The sequence below is a fragment of the Tachysurus vachellii genome, chromosome 1 (assembly GCF_030014155.1).
Source record: "Tachysurus vachellii isolate PV-2020 chromosome 1, HZAU_Pvac_v1, whole genome shotgun sequence".
In the NCBI taxonomy this organism is placed as follows: domain Eukaryota; kingdom Metazoa; phylum Chordata; class Actinopteri; order Siluriformes; family Bagridae; genus Tachysurus; species Tachysurus vachellii.
This window is the reverse complement of record NC_083460.1, coordinates 40,941,311-40,965,873: the sequence shown is the minus strand read 5'-3', so window position 1 is coordinate 40,965,873 and position 24,563 is coordinate 40,941,311. Positions and strand designations below refer to the sequence as shown.

Sequence of the window (24,563 nt, the reverse complement as noted above, 5' to 3'; positions counted from 1 at the left end):
GGCCAATACGCAAACGTCAGAACGTTTTTAATCGACCTGACTCGTCAGAAACGTTTTCGGAATTTCGCCACATTTCATACCTTTCCGTTGTCATGGTACCAAACCACGTAGGTGGTGAGAAATACAACGAGCCTTCTTTCTGTAGCCGATCCTCTGTTGCAGCTAATCACGTGCATTTTGTTCCAATTCAGTTATTTAGGTCAAAGCATTTAGAGAGGAACGTTTTATTTACTGGCTCTAGATAAAAGTGTTAATGTGAAACAAAACAGAGCTAAATCGATCAAACTGATGCTTTAGTCATAAAAACTAATTTAAGGATTAAAATGTCTCCGTTCAGTTCTGGTTCAGTCGCTCATCTAAACTTCCATAAACAAGAGTCTTATCTGGAACTAAACAAATATCACGATGAAACGAGCTTCCTTCCTTCCTTCCTTCCATTCTTCCTTCTCTCTTTTTGTTTTAGCATCATCTACTTCAAACTTTGACCTCAAGCGCGAGTGTGGAAGTGTTAAACGCCAGCGCCGATCGCTCATCTCTATTTACGAACACGATTAAACCTCTTCACGTTCGAAAGCGAGGGATCGAAAAGCCTCCTAGTGTGATGACATAAACGTGGTTCCCATTTATACACTGGAAACGGCTTGTCCAAACACGGATCGGATTCTTCCTCAAATTTAAAACAGATTTGCTTTTACCTGATCTATATCTGGAATCCGGAAGAAAGGAAGAAAAAAAAAAACAACAAGCAAATCAGACTTAAAGGTTCTGGCTTCTAGCGCACGTTGAGTAAAATTTCCGCCCGATGAAGATAGAAAAGTGCAGAAGGAGAGACGGTGTCAGAGTCGAGTGCAGAAAGTTGGACGTCTCTCCCGCTCCGAGGGACCGCTGCCAAAAAAATAATGAATCAAGGATCAAACTTGAGCCTGCTTTTAAATGTTTATACGTATCGTATTCGAACTGGCCCTCGCTGGAAGATCGTACGCTCAGATAAACGCTCCAGAGGTCTCGACTAAATCAGCACAAGTTCTTCTGCACTCAGCGTTTGAAACCTCGGGCCTGGACAGCAGGTTACAGTTTGCAAAAGAACTTTAAGAAGTTTTCTATTTCTTTTTTTTTCCTGCCTAATGTCCCAAACCACTGTCAAATTACACTCTTCATTCGTGATCTTTCCAGAAATCTGGTCCCTCTACGAGCCGTGATGATGTTTGACGTTATTGTTATTGCCGTACGGAGCATGTAGAAAACCCCGTCCGAGCTCTCAGACACGCGTGTCGTCGCTTCAGGTTAAACGTCTTTGCCCTGATCCTCTCCAGGAGAGAAAATAAATTTGGATTGAGATGTAGAAATACGGGTAATATATTTCAACAAATCCGTCATCTCGCTAACGTGCGGCTTGGGGCCGCCGTTAAGAGCCGTCTCACCTGGGAAGCTCTTGGAGAGGGGAACGGCTTTAGCTCTTTTGTTACTCATGACAGATTGCTAGCTCTGCACAGAAGTGGAATACGTTAGGTTTTTTTTTTAAGATGCAGCATTTACACTGTGATTCAAATGTCAAATTTCATTTAACCAGACATGTAAGGAAGGCAAATTACCCATAATCCTCCATGTTGCTGCAATTTCCATGCGTATGATGTAAACCTGAGCTAAATTTGGGTCACGCTGTGACACTGGTACCATGATATCTACGCTAGGACTTGTGGGCGGGGCTAGACGAAGTTAGCGATTGGTCAAAAAAATCGAATGAATCTTAACGTAAATTGTTAGGTTCGTGTAGCGACTCCTAAAGTTTTTCACTCGTCTCCATTTTAGGTGATACATTACGACAAAGATCCTCTTAATGATAAACCAGCGCCGAAAGAAAACGTCTGCGTACCATCATCGATCCGCGTGACAGGAGAATCAGCAGGTGCAGAAAACAGGCTCATTTAACACACCATTCCTCACACTGAGCTTCAGGGAATATGTTAACATATTTAGTTTATTTACGGCTCGGAAGTCTGACGTCATCCTGTTGGTGGATAAAAAAAAAAGTCATAACCATCCAAAACTTCTCACATTGAACTGAACTTTGTCATCAGACGCCTTGTGGAAAAACGTCTAACTCTGAGGATAAGCATTCTGTAAGTCATAAAGCTTAAAGCCGTCCACCTTCTACACCTTCCTGTACAATTGTTCCTGTACGTTCAGGATCGCTCTCTCACCATCACACGCACCGCCGGACGAACGCTTTCTGCTCTGAGGAACGAACACGTCGCTGCCGGATGTAAGAAAAAAATCTTCAGTGCAACGTCTGTGTAGAACGATTCAGACGACGTGTACGTGTACGTTTTGCCCCAATGGAAAGAAAAGCTGTTTATTTCTTAATTCGCAGATTAAGTGTGTAAGTGATTTTCATCAGATTTGCGACGACTCTCAGGCTAGTTTCGGTTTCTGTGTAATTATTCTCTACACCTTGGACCTACAGGTTCATCTGATAAGTGCAGAGGTTGTTTTTATTATTAAGTTTAAGTTTAATCCCAGGAGCTACAAATCCTTCATGGTTCTCTTTGGTTAATTCTCATTTCTCAGATTATCAGATTGATCTCAGATGATTCTACTCCTTATAAGAGGTTTTCCTTCACAGGTTTTTTTTTTTTTTTTTTTTTGATAACAATAATATTGTCAGTTTTCTGATCTCCAAGTCAGTCCACTCCCTCACCGTCTTTGTCCTTTTGCACACATGGCATCGTGATCGCTCTGGTATTCACCCACACTGGTTTTTTTTTGTCCTCTTCACAGCCTCTTTTCTCTCCCCGCGTTGTTAAAGAGCACTACGGGCGGCCGTGCCGGTGCGTCAGGGCGATCATGTGGCCCAGGAGATGGCTGCACTGTGTTCCTTGGCTTTCATGCGCAGAGCGGCGATGCTGGACGACTTCCGGTCAGGGTCCATGTTCAGGTCGTATCCGTTGATGCCGGTGCTCATGCCTGGACTGCCGAACAGACTGCCCATGTGGCTTTGTCCCATGTGACCTCCGGGACTGGGCACGCCCAGGAAGTCGGACACTCCGCTCGCCGCGTGGGGGTGAGGGGTCATACAGGAAGTCACCGAGTCACACGGAACAACACAGCCTGGCACCGGGGACGCTGCACTGCTGCCTCCGATCCATGAGGGATTCTGGATCTGTGATGCAATGGAAAGAAAACATATAGCTGTTAGTCTTATTATTACAGACTAATACACACACAGGACGTTCGAAAAAAAATGTTGTTCTGCACTTTTCAAACCACTACAACAATCTGTACAGAACAATACTAAAGAAATGACCAAGAAAATCTCTACATCTTTATTCTCATTACCAGAGCCTTTACATATTTACATATTCATAAATATTCAAATTACAAAAACGCCCCAGATGCCACTTCGAACACATTGATATCAGAAACATGAGCTAACTAATTAACTAGCTCCAATTAGCGGTGCTCCAGTATTACTAACCCCAACCCAATTTACAGTGACCAAACCTGTCAAAATATTATGTTACCATGACAACCACCATCTCATCCTGGCTAACATTAGCTTCAAGTTAACTAGCTGATTAATAGCTTTTATACATATTCACTGAGAATGTCTCCCAGTTTGTTTCTTGCGAAATGAGCCTGGTATCCTCACTTGGAGAACATTAGCCTGCCAGCAGGGGGCAGTGTCAGTCTCCCACAATGCTAACGCTAGAAAGTTTTTCCAGCTTACTAGCATAACCAGTGCTAACCCAAGTCACAACTAGACAATGTGATGACATCATAACCCTCAAACACCTGAAAGGCCCGGTGTGGAAACTGCGATTTTTCTCTTTTATAGGACACAAACGTGACTGTTTGCACATCTGATGTTAGCGCTAAACGTTATACTTAATTTTCAAATGTATTCCGAGTGAATTCGAGCGTAGAGTTTGAAGATATCAGATTTCCAGAGAACTCATTCTACAACTAATTGTTTCTTTAAACCTGGAACTGTACCACATGCCTCAGTTATGGCTTTCCTTCGTTTCTAAAAACAAGGAAAGTCTAAAGTTCTCGTCTCAGCTGTGACGCCGAGTCTGAGACGCATGGGTTTTTTTTTTCTTGAGATTTATCAGGCACTTTGAGGTTCTCAGCCTCACTCAGAAGAGGAATGTGTGTCTGTGCTTCTCTTCAACACCTAGCGTGACTCTGTGGATCTGTCTTTTCTGCTGAGAGGAGGAGTGTGGAGGGAAGTGAAAGGGCAGTGGATGTGTGTGTGTGTGTGTGTGTGTTGAAGCAAGGGGATCTGAGGGAGGGCTGCGGCGGAGAGAGAGAGATGAAAGCCCTCTCAGGGAGATGCCCCAGATGTGTGTCGGGCCGCATTCCACAGCTGCAGGCCTGCTCCCTGAAGAGCCTCCTCTGCTCTCCCACTCTCCAGCAGATTGACAATAAATCCGGGGGAATCTCTCGCTCTCCTGTGAGGGCGTGTCTCGCTCTGCCTCGGCCTCCGATCCTGACCCGACTCCTGGGACACGAGAAGCCTCGAGCTTTTCTCCGGTCCCACGCAGTGTTTACAGCACACAGAGCTGCTGTTATTATTTATTCTGCATTTATACCCCAGTGCTGATTGAGTAAGAAATAATAAACTCCGGGTCCTTCAAATAATCAGTGACTGGTTGGTGATGAGTCAGAGACACTGCTACCATCCCAGTGTTGCTTTATTCCTCTACATCTACAGCAATCTTATAACGATCACTACTTTTATGTTTTATCCAGTTACAGTTGCAATTAATGTTCCTGCTCTCGCTTTTATAATTATTATTATTATTATTATAAAAGCAGTTATAATCAGCCGTTCCTTCTCGAGCCTCTCTTTATTCACTCTCGAAGCTGGTCATGTTGCCAAGAAACAGCAAAGAAACATAAACTCCTCTTTCCTGGAGTTACAGCTTTACATCGGACCGTTACAAAGCGTCGACGCTGGAGGCTCCGCCCATCGACGGTCCATAAAAGAATAACGAAAAATACACCACATCTTCCGTTACACGCTTTTTATAATATGTTCAAGTACCACTGAATGATCTGTTACCGTAGAAACGAAAAGGAATCAACACCTCCTGACCAATACCAGTCCAGACCTCAGGAGAACAGCAGGAGACGCTCTGCGTTACTGAACGTAGCTTAGCAATAAAAGTGTTGAAATATCAGGACTGATGTGTAAAACTCTCCCGACATCCTGTATAAATAAATAAATCCCGTGATATATATTTTTTTTTTACCGAGGCAGTTCGCCTTACCTGAGCGTAGTTCTCCGGCCGAGTGAGGAGTGGAAGCTCATAAGCGGTGGAGAAGTGTGTTCGGACCTGCTGCATCTGTCCAAAACGTTCCCTCTTCCTCCACTTGGCTCTTCGGTTCTGGAACCATACCTGCAGGGAAACAGAGATATTTAAGGAACGCCTCATAAAAGCCGGGCTTTTTTCCGGTCGTTTAAATCGACAATGTATTTGTTATCAGCACAAATTGAACCGATCCCAGCGAGAGAGAAAAAAGTCTCTTGTGTCCGTTACGAGGCAGGATGTCGCAACACGCTCGGTCAGAAAGGATCCTGGCTGTTGCAGAGCGCTGTATTATTTTTCAGCATCTCTTCCTGGAAGAATAGTTCAGTGAGACCTGCGTGGTGTTTGATGTTGTGGGAGATGACGGATTGCGAAGGCCTCCTCCGAGCCTCCCCCCCCCTCTATCGGAGCCGTCAGGAACAGCAGGAGGTAGAAAGGGGAGTGCAGGAACCCGGCGAGGCCAGAGGTCTCAGAGAACCCTGTCACTCCTTCACCTTCACTCATGATAGATTGGAACAATGCGATATAAAAGAGCCAAACAGCGTCTAAGTGATTTCACTCCACAAACATTGAGGAGAATAAATGTTAAATGATACGTGAGGCGTTTGTGTGACTTCTGATACGATTAGTCTGGCTTGAGCCGCTGTCGTAGTTCTGTATTTTTCCTTTTATGATGTAATATCTGTAGAATAATGAAGTGTCACGGTGCAATTTTCTATGATAGAGATGTATTCTAGTAACTGTATTCTAGTAACTTTCTTTCTTTACTTCCTTTCTTCCTTCCTGCCTTCCTTCTTTTCTTTCTATTATTTGGCTTATGTGAAATTTTTGTGTGACATTTTTGGATCTCTGTCCTGAGGTCTCATGAGCCTGCATCGGTTTTTCAGGATGAAGGATAATCCAGTATTTTTGTATTTTTTTTTTTATTTATTATTAGTATAATTGTTTTATTTATTTATTTTTTTGTCTGTTCTCTTGTATTACTTCTGAATTTCTCGAATTAGACAGTCACATGCTCGGTTATTTATTTTCTTTTCAAAAGGCTTCCTTTATAGTTTGAGCTCAGAGCTGGAAACAAACTTTGGCCCAATCATCTTGCTGATCTCTGGTCCACTGACATGCAGTTTTTTTCCTTGGGCTTCCACACACGCATGCAGCTCGCACACAATTAAGAAAGGCGAGCGAAAGAAACGAAGCTCCACAGCGGCACGGACAATCAAAGAGAATAGAGAGGATGGTCCTTAATACAGACAATGTGGGGAGAACTTCACATCACATCAGTTCCTAAAACAAAATGTTAGCAGATCCTGCAGCACCCCCTCACCCCCGTCCCCCCCCCCTCTTTTTTTTTTTTTACCCCCTCACCCCTTTCCCTTTGTGCTTAGACTAGCATAGCACAGCATTCTCATGACAAAAGTGCACCATAATTAACTCTGACAACTGATCCTAAAAGCGTTGTTTATGAGAGCATTATTATGTTTAAACTACCATCAAAGGCAGAGAAAGCGATTTAAATACAGGCCGAGTCTCAGATGGGTTTAAGTCTGCCATTTTCCACTGCAGTCGAACGGACAGACGTCATCGTTCTATCTGCTCTCAGCGAAACCCGATCGCACTGTCACTCTGATTGCACTTTATGTCATGTCCGATCTCCGGGTCCTGTAGATTAAGGTTCTCTTAAATGACGTTATTTACCATGAAAAACACTGAACGTCAGAGTCAGTACATCATAACCGCTTGCTACACAACGAATAATTAGCGAGTTATCTTAATGAACACGTCCAGAATGATTGACAGATATCCTGAAAAGCCTGTTACAGGAGACAGACAGCTGACTGATTCGTTTTTGATAACCTTCTGTTCATCTGGTAGGAAACGTGAACCACAAGTGCTGTTTTTATTTGTTTGTTTGTTTGTTTGTTTGTTTGTTTGTTTGTTCAGCAAAGAACTGGCTTTTGTTATGTTTGATGTTGTCAGCAGGAAGGAATCTAAATAAAACTATTAGGAAATTAGAAATTAAGCTGATGCTGAATTATAAAATACCCCAAAACTCCTGGTTACACGATTCGACTTGACTATATACAATTATAGAAAAGATTTGATTTACAATCCCACTCTCTTGTGTTTATAATGATTTATAATCCCACTTTCTGGTGTTTATAATGATTTAATCACACCCAGTGTTTATAATGATTTATAATCCCACTTTCTGGTATTTATAATGATTTATAATCCCACTCTCAGTGTTTGTAATGATTTATAATCCCACTCTCAGTGTTTGTAATGATTTATAATCCCACTCTCTGATGTGTATAATCATTTATAATCCCACTCTGTGTTTATAATGATTTATAATCCCACTCTCAGTGTTTGTAATGATTTATAATCCCACTCTCAGTGTTTGTAATGATTTATAATCCCACTCTCAGTGTTTATAATCATTTATAATCCAACTCTCAGTGTTTATAATCATTTATAATCCCACTCTGTGTTTATAATGATTTACAACCCAACTCTCAGTGTTTATAATCATTTATAATCACACTCAGTGTTTATAATGATTTATAATCCCACTCTCAGTGTTTATAATGAATTATAATCCCACTCTCAGTGTTTGTAATGATTTATAATCCCACTCTCAGTGTTTATAATGATTTATAATCCCACTCTCAGTGTTTATAATGATTTATAATCCCACTCTCAGTGTTTATAATGATTTATAATCCCACTCTCAGTGTTTATAATGAATTATAATCCCACTCTCAGTGTTTATAATGATTTATAATCCCACTCTCAGTGTTTATAATGATTTATAATCCCACTCTCAGTGTTTGTAATGATTTATAATCCCACTCTCAGTGTTTATAATGATTTATAATCCCACTCTCTGATGTGTATAATCATTTATAATCCCACTCTGTGTTTATAATGATTTATAATCCCACTCTCTGATGTGTATAATCATTTATAATCCCACTCTGTGTTTATAATGATTTATAATCCCACTCTCAGTGTTTATAATCATTTACAATCCCACTCTGTGTTTATAATGATTTATAATCCAACTCTCAGTGTTTATAATGATTTATAATCCAACTCTGTGTTTATAACCATTTATAATCCCACTCTCAGTGTTTATAATCATTTATAATCCCACTCTCAGTGTTTATAATCATTTATAATCACACTATCTGTGTTTATAATCATTTATAATCACACTATCTGTGTTTATAATCATTTATAATCCCACTCAGTGTTTGAGAGTGGGATTTTAAATGATAATAAACACTGAGAGTGGGATTATAAAACATTATAGTGTTTATTATCATTTAAAATCCCACTCTCAGTGTTTATAATCATTTATAATCCCACTCACACTTACTAAATTCCAGACAGTAAAAAAAATGGCTGTTAGCCACGTATTTGATTTGTTTGTTTATGTAACTTTAAAAATTGTAATCGTTGGCAGTCTGTTGTGGAGTTTGAAGGTAAAAATACGTAGAAACGAATAATAAACTAATCAGCTGTGTGGAGATTACAGTGACTCTGCATGATGGATTATTTTCCTTTACCAGCTCCACATGTTAATGATTTGTTAAACTTCACCGTTTGGAGGAAAACGTTTTTAAACGAGTGTTGAGTTTTCATTGGTTAATTCATCAGCACCGGGTGGTTTCATGTTTACACACCTTTCTTGTGTTTATACAATTAAAAAAAAACCTGCTAGAGAGAGATGGACTGTGTAACGGATTGTGCAGCCACTTGTCCCTGTTTTCTTCCTGTCCTCGGCTTCGGTTTTATCTTCGCTCTTCAGTTGGGAAATTAAGATGGGATCGTTTCAAACCCGAGCTTGTTTTCATTTTATGTTTAATTTCCTGACGCCTAAGCCCCCCGGCTTTCCGACGCTGCCCCTCCAACCCCGGAGAGGCGTGCCGACAAGAAAAGGTGGACGTATTCCCTCGCTCCTCTGCTCTCCTCTTTCTGAACCCAAGCACACGAGCCAACGCAGAGGCGTGTAGAGTTTCTGCTCTCACCAAAAAAGCCCGCCTTTGTACCAGAGAGACCGAGAGGCCAGAGCTTTGAGGGAGGATTGTTAGAGAGCAGAGTTCACTTTAAAAATGTCTTCTCTTTTCCTGTCTCTCTCTCCCATGGACGTTTCTCTTCTGTGCACTTTTTAGCAAACTTGTTCAGTGGCTTGTTGCGAGGAAACTTTTTTATTTTTGTGTGTTTAGGGCACGTGGTAACGACACAGTAATTGGTAAAGACGTTGACAGCTAAAGCCACTTAGACGCTTATTATGGAGCTTTATTTATGTTCCAGCGCTGGAGGAGAGTGAACAGAAACACTAAACTCGGCCCAGCGGAAAGAGGGGAAAGATCAGCTTTGAAGTCGTGAGCAGCTTTGAGGATTGATCGTCTGCTTCTGCTGTCACTCAACTTCACCTTCTTTTTTTTTTTTTTTTACAAACAAATCAAATAAACAGCTTTGTAGGTTCGCTATCTTTTTGTATCATGGCCGTTTTTTTTTTTTTTTGTTTATTCCTCAGATATTTACTCAAATCCACGCCGGGTTTATGATGACGTGCAATAAATCGTGTCAGTATTTTACTGTACAGACACAACTGACTACTGATCGTGAATGAACTCAGCCAAGTGCTTTGGCCTGCAAGCTGAACGCATTTCTTTCCATGACATTTTTCTTTCCGTTTCAAATAACCCTGTCGTATCGAACCTGCAGGCTGTCAGGACGTGGTGCAGGTTACTAAAGTGCTCGACCTTTGACCTCAGGCTTCTTGCTCATCTTGTGTTGGAGTGCTGGAGTTTTTTGATCAGATTCAATTTCCTAATGAGGATGATTTATTCCGCTTATGTAACGGACTGCTTTGGTAACGGTGCTTATCTTTATGTTTACAGTTTTAACAGTTATAACAATTTTGTTATCATTTCAGACCCGTTTAAGATCGTAGTCAGAACGTATACTCTTTTTTAGTCACGTTTACCAACTAAAAGTGGCTCTGTGTTTTACTCGAGTAACCGAGACGAGGTTGAAGGTTACGAGTGAAACTTCGGCACATCCAAAGCCTTCAGCGAGGTTCTCTTGCCCGGCCCGGAGAGGGGGGGGACACATTCTTTCCTGAGCAGGACGTTAATGAAAAACAAACAGTTTAAATCCCGGGGTTCTTAGTGAAGTGTGCACGTGCTATTGGGTGAAGTGGGTTCTCCCTGTGTGTCACTCAGGGCTGGAATGCATCTGTGGTCCTGCAAGGATTATATGCAAATATAAAGAGGGAGGAATCTGAGGGTCATGGGTTCTGGGTTTTTCCAGACTCAGGTATGTTGTAATTCAAAGGTTCTGGCAAAGGCCTCGGGTGCAACCTGACACCGAGCAGCGTGCATGCGATGTCCTTTTTACCCCCCTCGGCTTCACACATATGGATTTGGATATCTGTTGGTGCTTCAGAGTTTTCATTGCCTGTGTTGATTCTCACCGCTTCTCTTTATAATCTTGCTCTTCAGAAAAGCTGAATCCAGATTTTAAAAATATTCGCAAGGTTCCGAGTGACGATTCCGTGATTTGAATATATTCACTTTTAAGGTTTTCATGTGCAAAAACTTCAAAGGAATTTTAAAGCAATATTCGGTGGCACGTAAATATGGGGTCAGAATTGTGCACAAGAATCCACAAATAGGTGGACTCCGCCCACCGTCTACGCCAATAGACCGTGCCACGATTGGTCAGCGCCACGAGACCGTTGTCCTATTGGCTGGAGTAGGCGGTGGGCGGAGTCCACCTATTTGTGGATTCTTGTGCACGTCTTGACGTTAGAAATGTTTCAAATCCACAAATGCACAGAACGCGATCCACAAATGAGCAGGAAGCCATTCACAAATAAATACAATTAAATATATATTTATAAAAAAAAATTTTATTTGCAAATCCCATTTTATTTATTTGTGAATTTAATTTCTTTTTGTGAAATTTGTAACATATATTTACGGTTTGCTTATTGTGCATTTGTTGATTTAAAAAATATTTGTGAAACTCTTTATATTTATTTGTGGAATATTTATTCAGAATAACGAAACAATTCTGACCCCATACGTAAATCACATGATTATAACTTTACGTTATTATTCCCAGTTTTAAGGACATAGAACTTCTAGAACATTTGTGGGGAATTAGTGTTAGTTATGTGCAACATTCTAAAAACAAATATGACATTCGATGAAATTTAAAAAACCCTTACAGTTTCCCAGCCATTATGCAAAATTTGTGGCAAAAGAAAATAAGCAGTTATGTGCAAAAGTTACGTGCCTTAACTTTAAATTTATAAAGGCAAAGATTTACACAGCTTTTGAATTTGCAAAACAAACAAAATCGATGCAAAATGTATAGCAAAGTATTATTACAGATGAGTGCAAATGTTTACACTCCTTTAGTTTCAATTTAGGGGACCAAATGTTTAACGTGAAAAAAGTTCAATTTGATGACCTGTTTTCCTGGATGCAACACACGAGTGCAGAAATTTGTACACCCTTATTCGAATTTAACATGAAACCATCAACAAAAATGAATATTTCTGAATAAGAATCACATACTGATGTGTGTTTCATAGGATTTCAGTCCTGTCACATTTTTAGCTCATTGGATACGACATAGTTTTATTTTCCATTTCTAAATCCTGATTATTTTTACTCTTAATACCAGCTTCTCTTTGCAGTGAGCCTTTATATCTAAAGATGCAGCTGGTATTTCTGTTTCTCTGGTAACATGGCTGACAGCAAAGGCTCTTTCAAATCAATAAGCTAGAACGTGTCATTGGAGCTACAAACAACTCAACCCGGTGCTGAGAAGCTTCCGGGCTGTAAGGATGAGCCTCAGGTGGATTTTACCTGCACTCGAGCCTCTGTGAGGTCCGTCCTGAGGGCCAGCTGCTCTCGAGCGTACACGTCCGGGTAGTGCGTCTTTTGGAAGACTTTCTCCAGCTCTTCCAGCTGATAGCTCGTGAAGGTGGTTCGATTGCGCCTCTTCTTGCCCTTGTTGCTCTCACCCTCACCTTTGTCCAGGGGGGAGGTGAGCTCCGAGCTGGGTCTCTCTTGAGGAACCTTGGCTCCTGGATCCTTCACGCTGAGGTAGCTACCATCCATCCCTGTGCGGTCGGTGTTCGCCTGCAGCTCTGAGTCGGTCAACCCTGTGGTGTCTTTACCTGGAAATAGAAGAAGAGAGAAAGAGAGAATTAGAGCTGCAGATTTGGAACTGAAGGATCTTCATCCACAGGAGGGAGGAAATTTGTAGGAGATGGTTTTGCAATATCTATTGATAGAGATGACTGAAGATCTTTACATGTCTGAAGATCACTTATCCACTGTTATTTTCTTGTATGATAGATGATGATGATTACATTGTGTGTACTGTTGGGAAACATGGACCATGTGGTTAGAACCAGAAGAGTTTTGCGGGTTTGGAGAAAATGGATGAAAACAGAAAATTCAAATAACAAACTAAATAACAAAGAGAAGAAAACACAATATGCTCTTTGTGGTTCTTTACCAGGTTCCTTTCTTTATCAACTCTTTCACTTACTGCTAGAAAGGATTTTAAGTTGAACCCCTTTTTTTGGAAGCTAAGAACCTGTAATTATCTAATAAACCCTTAAAGAACCCATAAAGAATCTTTATGTCTAACCTTTTTATGTCTAAACTATTTGTTAAACCCTCCAGGTTATTGTTCGTTAGTTCTCTCCTAATAAATATCTTGAATATGTCCAGATATTAACGTGTAACTGTCTTGGTTCTTGTTACACTCTGAGGGTTCTTGGCTTTCAAAAATGATTCTGTTTATACCAGCAGTGGAACAAGTGAAGAAACAATAGGGTTCCAGAGCTGACCTTGGTACGGGAGTGTCCTGTGGAGCAGAAGGTTGTATTAAGAAGGGTTCTGCGTCAAACCTTTTTTTTCAGAAGCTAAGAACTCATAATTAAGCACAGAAACCTTAAAGAACCTTTAAAGAACATTGTTTTTTGTAAAAGTATGTATGGATTTCAACAGGTAACTTTGAGGTCCTTGGTTTACTCTTCTGTAAAAAGGTTCTTTATGTGTTCTTTAAGGGTTCTATGGAAATGTAAAAGTTTTTAGCTTTCAAAAATGATTCTACATCCCGAGAACAAGTGAAGAACACTAAACATTTTAGATTTGACCTAAGAATCTGCATTCTTCAGTGTTTAGTGCCAGATTTGTGCCAGATATATCTTATGTTTTATGTTCCGGTGTATTGTTTTATGAAGGTGAATAAAGGCTTGTATGAAAGCGAGACGACGTATTTCGTCCAGATTCATACCAGTGATGTCATACAAAAAGGTCTGAACGCAAATCACGTCCTGATCCCTGAGTCTTTTCTCATGACTCGCGTAAATCGTGATGAATATTTGTCGAACGTATGGATGACAACAGCCAGACGTCGTTAGGTAAAAAATATGAAAACGAAATGATGTTTGTTTTCTGAGTCTTATTTCATCTGTACTGATTCGCACCTGCACGTCGTACCGCTGGAGCGTAAGAATCACTTTTGATCCACAGAGTTCCTCAGGCTGTTTGTGTGCCTGAAGCCAGAGTGTTAGTGTCAGGTCTTTGGCGTTGTGTAATATCTGAACATGTCTGACTTGCTCCACTTACGGCTGCCAGTCTCAGCTCGTAAATCAAGTGCTCATATGAAACAGATACACAGAAACAGATGTAATTGCAGCCTGATAGAAAATTGCAGGTTTCCTCCTCTACGGCTGGATTCTTCTCACTGGCCTCGTACCCGCACGCTTGTCTGTGTGATCTGCTGCAACGGAGCACAGAACAGTCACGACGCCAAACTGACCCAGCGATGAGACACCGGCGTGGTAATTTTCTGCATCAAGCCACTGGAAACGTGCATCAGCTCAGCTGTGAAACCTCAGTCTGTCACTCTGAAATGGATTCGATTTTTTAGCCTTCAAACGTTCAGCTTCTTACATGGTAAAGGATGTAAAGCGACTACAGCTTCGGCCCGGGTTTGGGATTTCCTCAGGCAGGAAAGGAGTCTCGTTTTCTCATGTTGCAATAAAGAAATAGCACTAAAAAGCTAAACGTGTGCATGATGTCAGTCTCTGGCATGTGGAACGCATAGGTATGGTTTGAGCTTTGGAACCATCGGTGATGACGCTACCATATGAATCATGGAATTTGCTCTCTGAAAAAAATTTTACTTTCTGACTTACTGACAAATTGACTCACTTACTGACTCATTTATTTACACACTCACTTATTTTCTCACTGACTGTCTGTCTGAATCATTCATTTATTTACTAACCCACTGACTCATTGACTGACTTTTTCTCTGACTCACTCACTGACTCACTCGTTTATTCACTTACTCACTTATATACTTACTGACTGTCTTACTGACTCATTAACTGACTCACTCATTTGCTTACTTGCTCAATCACTTACACCCTCCCTGACTGTCTTACTGACTCATTAACTGACTCACTCATTTACTTACTTAATTAATCACTTACACCCTCCCTGACTGTCTCACTGACTCACTGTGTGACTCAATCATCCATTTACTAATTCGCTGACTCACTCATTGACTCACTAAATGATTCACACACTCAGTGCCAGACTCATTCGCCTTCTCACTAACTTATTTACTCACTAACTGACTGACACACTGAATAATTGACTCACCTATTTAATGACACACTTACTGACTCAACGAAGCACTGAAATACTCATTCCCTGATTCACTCACTGAGTCAGTTATTCACTGATTCACTCACTGAGTCAGTTATTCACTGATTCACTCACTTATTCACTTATTGCATTGAATATATTCTTTCGCATTCGTGGTTCTCCTTCGTCTTATTATATTTTTTATTGGATTCGTTTTTTGGTCGTGGTGAAGCATTTACTTGTTCCTGTTACATGTCCTTACATCAAATGTTGCGATAAATCAAGGAAGGATAAATCATGAGCACAAGGAAGTAGCTTGGAGGAATCAAGGAGGCATCAGTTTGAGTTTTTACTAACAAGCAGTTGTGTGATTTGATAGTTAATGGAAGCCAGATTGTGGAAAGTGGAGCTGAATGTCTAATAAAGACTATAATTAAATGAACGGCTCGATCGGTTCATATATATACCGCCTAAATATTTATTAGCTTGCTTTTACCTCCTTTACTGTTCAGTACGTATATAAAGTGCACCAGTTTGAGGAAACGTTGTGGCGTGTTATTTCGGTCCCACAATGCACTCTGATATGCTCAAACGTTATATCTCTGCAGCCCTGGAATACCCATAATGCACCGTGTTGTTTGGGTGGATTTGCGCACGTTATTTGGAGGTCATAACTAGCATTATAGTGTATTTGTTGTATGGAGAGTAGGGGACTATTTTAAACCTATAGTTCTCAGTTGCCTAGCAACAGCGTTCTCATGACTTTTTTACGCTTTAAAACTCTAAATGTACAGTGAGTTTACATTCCCACGTCGAAGGAAGAAATTGAAATGTACAGCCCCGAACCCTAATCAGACATGTCCTCATTCTGTCGCAAATATCCGACAGGGTCAAACGTCCATGTAAACAGTCGTAGCAGAGAAACCAGATCTTTTACATTTGCACTGATTTTGCTTTAACTGAGTCACCTGACACACTTGCAACTACAATACAAACGGAATATAAATCATCACATAACTATTTGTGGTAGAAGTAGCATTTTATTGCATGTTAAACTCTGGTATCGTAGATTTGTTTTGTTCCGTCTTTGTCAAGTTGTTTGTATTTATTTCGTAGACTTTGTCTAGGTTTTATTGCTTTTTTTTTTTTGGTAACATAAAACAGACCATACAAATCGTGCTCTAGAGAACCGTCAGTGTCAATAATGTTGACATGAAGCATGGCGGTCTCAGTACGTCTGCTGTTCACTACCTGACTCGCCTCGTTTCAGATAAACGCTTGACCACTTGTTGGTGTAAACAGTCAGTGATGAGAATAAATCCTCCCTGAGGGTCTGTTTTTTGGTCCTGTGTGTAACAGAGACCCCAGCGAGAGCCGGCTGTACGGGACCGAGTGCTTTCCCTGGTCACTGTGGCCTCTGTGCCGTGACAGACATGAATTCGGGGCTCAGGGGGGAACATAATGGCTCCCATATTGCCTCTTGCTCAGGACTGACACATCCTGTTAAGCAAGAAGGAGCGAGAGTAAATATTTTCGGCTTTCGCTTTGAGATGCCGTGTGCCTCTGACTGTCAGACTGTTCGCAGTCGCTGCCTGGCGATCAAAGCGTCTTGCTGATGCCTTGTGTCGTCCGTGCATTCGGTTTGACGTCGGATATTGTGACAATCCCTCGCTTGTTAGAATCAGGGATTGAACCTGGCGGCGACGTTTCTCCGTCGCTCAAGGTGAACAGCGGTTCTGCTCTCAGAGTTTCTCCATATGGCCTCGTAACACGATCTGGGCATGAAACCTCACTGCAAATCGGTTGTGTCAGAACGGGAAAGGCTCGGAGAGGACTGCGGTTGAACGACGTCGTAAAAGGGCATGTGGGCACGGCATTTAGCTTAGGAAAAAATCTCAGGCTTAAGGCAAATGAGGCTGTGGAGGTCACTGTGAGTCTTTTCCCAAACCCCAAATCCCAGATCCCTGTCTGCGTTTACAAATTATACCAAAAAAAAAAAAAACAGTCGCTTTGTACATGTCCTGTAATTCCTCAGCTTTCTAAATTTCTATTAGAATAAACAGATGTAATCTTTTCTCTTAAAACCTTCCAGTTTAACTATTAAAGTCTGTGTAAAAACACAACCATGGAACATTTTAACTCTAAAACTATCAAACCACCTCCAACAGCGAGAGAAGAAAAGTCTGGAGATGATTGTTTTCCAGCCCCGACCCCAAACCCGAGCTAAGACGTAGCGCCATACCGCATGTGTGTCGACGGACCTCTGATCTAATGTCAGCCAAATAGCCATTTTTTCCCGTGTAGCTTTTTAGATCTTGTCACTTTTTGACATGCGGATGAAGAACTACAAATCGAGCGAGAGTTCATGAGTAGGTTAGGAGAGGCTGAGGTTCAGCTCCCGGGACTAATTGGCTGTTTAACCTGAGTGTATTCACACCTGCCTGCTTAGCATGAATGAATCTTGTAAATCTAGTTTAACAGTATCTGTGCTCACTGCTTTTGGAGTGGAAGCTTCTCAATATCGCTCGCCATTCGATACGTCTAATAGAGAGCGGAGGAGAAAGGGCACCTTTTATACATTCCATAATAAACGCATGAGCGATTCAGACGCTCGTTCCAGACACGAGTGCACTAAAAACGGAGCCTTTCCTCGGGACAGGAGACGCCAGAGGCTCCCGACCCCGTAAGATGTCAGTACTCGACCCTTGAGTTAGTCAGGGTCATATCTTTACAAGGGGCAGCGATTTATTCCCAGTTGAAAATGGGGGAATACATCAAAGTGTAATTTAACTGGCTGTAAAGCGGCAGGGCATCTCCTATGCTTTTTATGCAATCTGATGGGCAAGGTCAGCACCGGGCAAATAAAAAGCAACACTATAAATTAGGCACCCCGGGGTTCCTGCTAAGGGTTAACAGCAAAATATTACAGACCTAAAAACAACAAGATATTCAAATCTAAATCTAAATAAGGATATATTAAATAATCTAAGGACACATTGGACATTTTGAATTGCTTGGAAGAAAAACAGTGGAGAAAAAGAAAAGAAAAGAAAAAGAAATCTGTGTGTTTTGTTCTGCATTTATTTGTCTCTCTAATTGGGTTTGTTTTCTGTTCATACAATACGAAAAAGATCATTACTCTGAAACCTCGCCAGTGGTCTGAAACTCACTTCCTCTTTCTAATTGTTTCAGTCTCTCTCTCTCTCTCTCTCTCTCTCTCTCACACACACACACACATTTCACACAAGACTGACGGATCGGATGGAATATGGATGTTGACACATCGACACGAACAGTATTTTTTTAGCAATAACTGTTTAAATAATGTAAGAAAACATTAGTAAAAAGTTGAAAAGTGATCTCATTAGTAAGCCACGAGCAGAGCCAACACTATAGTTGAAGAAATTCCACATCTTTAATCTTCTGTTTATTAAATCTTGGACTACATTTGACCACACACTTGGGTTAACTGGCTCTAAGCAGCATTTCTAATTAATCAGGACTTTTTTTTTTTATTTTCCTCCTTTCACAGATTACTCCAAGCGATATATTCCATCCAGACCACAGCATTCTTTTCCCTTTTAACGTTTCAAGCATCACCTTATTCAAGGCTTAAAAAAAAGGCCCAGTGGTGAGAACCTGAGCCATCCACAGAGAAGTCCAAACACAACGCTAGTCCTGAGGGAGGATTTATCTCAGCAGGATGCAACAAAGAGCACACGCTGTGCAAGAAAACACAGCATTTCCTTAAAACCTCTGCTGGTGATAAATCACTCCTCTATCCACTTGTCTGAGGATCTCTGAGCCTTCGCTCTGGAGTGATTTCAACTCCAGCCTGTTTAAAATCTCAGGAGATTTATTCATAGATTAACAAAGTTTTAAACTGTCCTGACAGCAAGCGGGGAGTTAATGTAATGTCCTGCTTTGGCGCTAATGATGTTTTAAATGTTAATTTAATGGGAATTAATGCTGGAGTTCACTACAACTACATGTGACAATCAGATTTATTTATTTATTTATTTATGCATTTATTTATTTGCATCTTTAAGATACAAAACACAACAGAAATGATCTGAAGGCCCTTAAGCTCCGCCCACTTTACAGTCACTTCTTGTCGTCTATCACCGTTTCTGCTCGTGATGTCGAGTTATGTGTCATTATGTTGAAGCACATGACATAGACGTCTATTAACCCTTTAAAACACTTATAAAGCGGAAGAAACCGGAAGCAAAACAAACACAGCAGTTTCTCAAAATCCTTTTACAAAACAAGCTTCTTTCCCTATTGAGGTTATAAAGGAGGAGTCGCTGAAATTCTTTAGATGCTAGAAGATAAATAAACACTAACATCACACACAGGATAGCTTTTTTATTTTTTTAGATATGCAAATTTTACGTATTTATCTCAACGTATACGCATTTGCATATGTAAATGTCTGTTAAGGAAAAACATCCAATACAACTAAGAATCCTCAGTCTACTGGAACAGGCTGAATTGTGATTTGTGTCATTTTAAAAAACGTGTAGACGTGAAGAACGTGTGTTAATCTGCCGTTTTATTCACACCATTCACATCATTTATAACTGATGACACACTTAACCTTTTTCATTAGCTTGTGCTTGAGAGCGATCAGCGATACGTTATAAACTCGACCCTGGAGGGAATCTCCTGCGTGATGCTTAACACCACGGCGACGTGACGATCTGTTTTACGCGTCTTAACGTGCGGCGAGTTTATGCGTCCTAACGAAGTGACGAGGAAACACGTGCAGACGAATCTTTAAACTGGATTAAAATGTATTTACTGTTCATCCAGTTCTCTCAACATTATTTTAATCTCAGGATTTAATTCCATTTCATTCAAGAGATTCAGCTTTAAATCTTGCAGCTGAAGAATTCACATTTATGCAAAATATACAAACATGATGCTAATTTACACCAAAATGTAATATTGTTCGAGAAGTGTTTAGACTTTTGATTTGTTGAACCCATAAACTTGAATCAGAAGAATTTAGCTTAACTGATCTCTGACGAATCCACGTTAGCGTGACCCTACTGTAGTCCTGTAGGAAACAGATTCCTGGCTAATTCCCGACAGGCAGTTTTAATAAAATTAGATCGCTCGGTTCTGCTTGGACGCGTGAAACCCGCTCACGTGTGATAAACCCCGGGTTTGATTAAGCCCTTGTCCAATCAGCTGCCTCGTCTTTGAAGCGTTCGGCCAGCCTGCTGCGCTCCCGTGTGCCAGTCGAGACTAATGTAAATTGTAAAAGCCGTAATGTCGTCTAAGTGGTAAAGTGATCCTGGGTTCTTGTCACCACTCTTTAGACTAACAACCTGCAGAAACGCAGCCGGTTCTTCAGAATAAAGAGAACCTCAGGGACTGGTGCTTATTATTTTTCACCCCTGTTGCTTTACAGTATTTTGAGCTCGGTGACGTGCTAAACCACCAGACTCCATCTACCAGTTTGTCGCTTTATTTAATGTTTGTTTGAATATATATTTAACGTATGTACAGTATATATTTAACCTCGGCTTAATTACAGACTTTACAGAATGAGGAAACTCTACCGAGTCTCGATCGGATATAAATCAGACTCTGGGTCGTGTTTTTATTTCTTTATGGTGTGAATATGGTGTCAGTAGTCATTCATTAATTTTTTTACGATAATATCCTAAGGGGTTTCATAGGATAATGAGAACTGAATGCAAATGAAGGAAATCTGAATTGAACCAAAACAGGCTTTTATTTATTTATTTATTTATTTATTTATTTATTTATTCATTTTGCCATACAGGCATTATTTTATTATTCTCTATTAGACATGATATTATCTCCATTACATTATCTCATGATCTTTATCTTTATATATATATATATATATATATATATATATATATATATATATATATATATATATATATATATTTTCATTGATTGAATTTTTCATTTAATCATTTTGTTAAAATGATATTAAAATCGTTCTTTTAATATCGTAAAAGCACTTTTGATAACATCTGTAACATGATCTCTGACATAATCATCTCTGTGAGGTGATTACTATTACTCTGTTTACTAATTTAGCTTTTATAGAGAAGATTATCAAAATCACTCTCTTTATGCATTTATTTGTGACTGATCCACACACACACACACACACACACACACACACACACACACGTGTATGGTTTAGATAAAATGAATTGTAGCGATAAATGAAAAAGTAATCTAAAAAATGTTTTACTAACACATAAACATGGAGGATAAATACTACCACACCTACAACAGCAATTTCAGAATGATTCACGTCCCATATTTTATGTTTGAAGGAATCTTTAGAAATTAACCTGAACGTTCTGTTCTCACTTTACAGCTTCACTAATGGATTTATTTCACATTATGTGCTAAAGAATCCTAGCTCCTTCAACAGGTTTTTTTTTTTTTTAAACAATTGACACTCAGTAAATAGCTACAAGACAACATCTTTCTCATTCACTTCAAAAATTGGACTTTCTCCAAAAACTTATCTGAGCCAGAGCTCCAAATTCACCCTCCATGTGCTGTAAGGAATTTGTGCATGTGGTTGTGGTACCCAGCTGGGTCAGTGTGCCACACAGCTACACACAGGCTTCATGGCGTCGGACAAAACCCTCTGACTCACGGCTCGGGAACGACGGCAGAACAAACCACCAAAACACTCTGCACTTTTCTTTTTATGCTGTTTAGAAGTAACATTTCAGGTCAACCGTCAACTGGTTTCTGTGGAAGGAATGTTAGTGTTGTCCTGGAATTTATTGGAAATGTTGTTAACGGGATTAATCAGACGTCCAATCAGGCCTTTGTTTGGTTGTGAAATCAATATTTAGTCTGAAGTCAAGATTAATTCTGCACTGCAGAGTTCTGCTGCGAGGTCGAATCGCCAAACTGTAAAGCTAATTAAAAGCAACACCCAAAAAAAATAAAAACTTTAAAATGTGTTGAATAAAAATTTTTTAAAGGTCAGAAAAATTTGATTTTTTTTTCTCCTCCAAAAAAGGGATTCACATTTGCCTTATTTTTAAAAGTGACAGTTGCCTCAGGAGAGTTTGGTGAATCATCCATCTGATCTGAATTAATGTGAGTTCCTGGCTTCCTTCTAGCTTTCTTTTTTTTTTTTTTTTTTTTTTTAAATCCTTGTGAAACTCCTTGTGGTTTGTATGGTTTATTATACAGAATGTTATTGTAGGAGTCAGTAAATTGCCTTCACTTTCTCAGGCTACTTTTCATATTAAGCAGTGCGAAGGAGTCCATCTACATCATTCTTAAAAAATATATGATGTATAGAAATTAAACGCCCAGAAAACGAAGAAAACTTTTTAATCACGTTTTTATCGCGTTCATCACCTTCACGTCAGGCTTGTGCCAGTGTTTATATCAGTTATATCCTGTTTATTTCCTTCCATTATACTTTTATATTATATGTGTCTGTGTGTGTGTGTGTGTGTGTGTGTGTGTGTGTATATATATATATATATATATATATATATATATATATAATTCCAAAGCTTCAGAACACTTCATTATCCTTTGCTTCATTCCTGTTAGTTCTTTTCCCGCAGAATGTTACCGATGTTTCCTTTTTGCGCCGCGAGGTCGTGAGGAGATTAACACACTTCCTCTAAAAAGAAATCAATTACAAAATAAAAGTAGAAACGTAGCCTTATAGTAATGCAGATGTACTAAATGTGCCCCAACATTACTAACTAAACTCGCCAACTATTATAGGGTTCCGAGTTTTAAACCGTGCTCTCAGTTTGTCCTGAGCGCTGTGTGTTTAATTGGTGACGGTGACGCGCGCCTTTAAAATAATCCTCTAAACCTGGGCGCAGAGTTCAAGCTCTTATTCTAAAGGCTTAATTAGTGTTGTGTTGTTGTTTTTTATTCATTTGTGAGGCCTGAATTTTTCAGCAAGTTACCTCATTTAGTAAACCGGGTATATCTTGTGCGTTTATTGTTATGACAATCAAAAAACAAAAATGTTTCATCATCCATAGGAGGTTCTCATTTTGTCTCTCTTTATGGAATATGGAACCCTTATAGATATATTTGAACCCTAGCAGAAATTATATACAAAATCGAGACCAACTATAAGTTATTTCTTCTTCATTTAAAAAAAAAAACTACCTACACTGTTTGTCCTAAGGAAAAATATTATTTATAGATTTAAATACATCATTGTTTGCAGTGTTAGTGCTCGTAAAGAATTAGGTTCGGCTCGTTTGGGTTTTTGTTGGGTTTTTTTTCTTCAAGATGCGACTGCAATAGAACATTAGATATTTTTTCAGTCCTCTTAAGATAGTAAGTGCACAGAACTGGCACCAATCCAATCGCATGAAACGATTCTCCCCCTTTCTCTCTCTCACTCACACACACACACACACACACACACACACACACTCACACACACACACACACACACACACACACACACACACACACACTGTATGTAAGAATCCGACGTTTCTTGGGAACTCCGTATTGTTTCATATCATTTGCAGAAGGCCAAACACGCGGTGTAATGTGATGTAGTCTAATGTGATCACGGCTGTTTACTTTATTATGCTTTATAACCTCCATCTCATTGGTCTGAAGGGAAAAAAGATTTGGCTTTAATAACATCTGTGCAACAGATCAGTAATAAATCTCCTGTGTGTCAATAGTTACGTCATGCAGTTACAGTAATCCTTTTACTGAGAGAAGAATGATTGCTTCGTGAAAGCTCACTTATTATTATTATTATTATTATTATTATTATTATTATTATTATTATTATTATTAAAGTTTCTTTCACACCGTTTTGTTATTTCGGCATATGCAAAGATCTCACTTATTAACCCTACATGCATAAATTCAAGACTCAAGAAAATAGTGAGCGCACTGATTTAGGGTCTCTGCTACATAATCGTGTCTGTAATAAAATGTGAGTTTTCCAAAAGCATCAGAGCAAGTTGTCCGTTAAACAGAAGACTGAGTAGAAACCAAGGCTACAAACATTCACACAACTGTCAGTGGTGTAGAAGCATGAATGATGTGCACACCTTTTGTGCCTTTAGCGTGTAGCTTCTAGCTTTAAAACCTCACGATCTGATTTTTTTATCATATTATTGATCATTTCTATAAATTATTGACGTCATAAGTTTTAAAAAAGTTTGGCTGATAATCAGAGTGATAACCAAATCGAACTAATGGTACCAAACTGTAGCGTACCTTGTGTCTGGTAAAGGTCAGTACCATTAGTGTGTATATGTTAACATGACGTGACATGAGCTTTCAGGCTAATTGTACTTCATCAGTGGTTCGTTTAAATGTCCAGTTCAAATGGTTTTAAATAAACACGAGTATAAGTTGCACAGTGAAGTTACAAAACACGCACCGTTGATGGTCCACATTCCACCACAGCGACAGCACACTATGGTACCTTTGGTTTCTTTTCTAATTCTCAGACTGCAGCTACATAGTGGCTTTGTTTGTTTGTTTGTTTTTGTTTATTGAAAACGCGTTGCATAAATTA

General features: G+C 39.8%; 1 protein-coding gene across 1 annotated transcript in view; it reads right to left on the bottom strand.

The window, feature by feature from the left end:
- The window catches only part of alx4a (ALX homeobox 4a), a 26,817-nt gene continuing 2,254 nt past the window's right edge, over positions 1 to 24,563 (bottom strand). The window contains exons 2-4 of the mRNA XM_060865591.1: positions 12,206 to 12,519; positions 5,274 to 5,402; positions 1 to 3,160 (exon numbers count right to left, since the gene is read on the bottom strand). Of these exons, the coding sequence (XP_060721574.1) occupies positions 2,843 to 3,160; positions 5,274 to 5,402; positions 12,206 to 12,519 (761 nt within the window). The 3' untranslated portion in view covers positions 1 to 2,842. The remainder of the gene's footprint in view (positions 3,161 to 5,273; positions 5,403 to 12,205; positions 12,520 to 24,563) is intronic.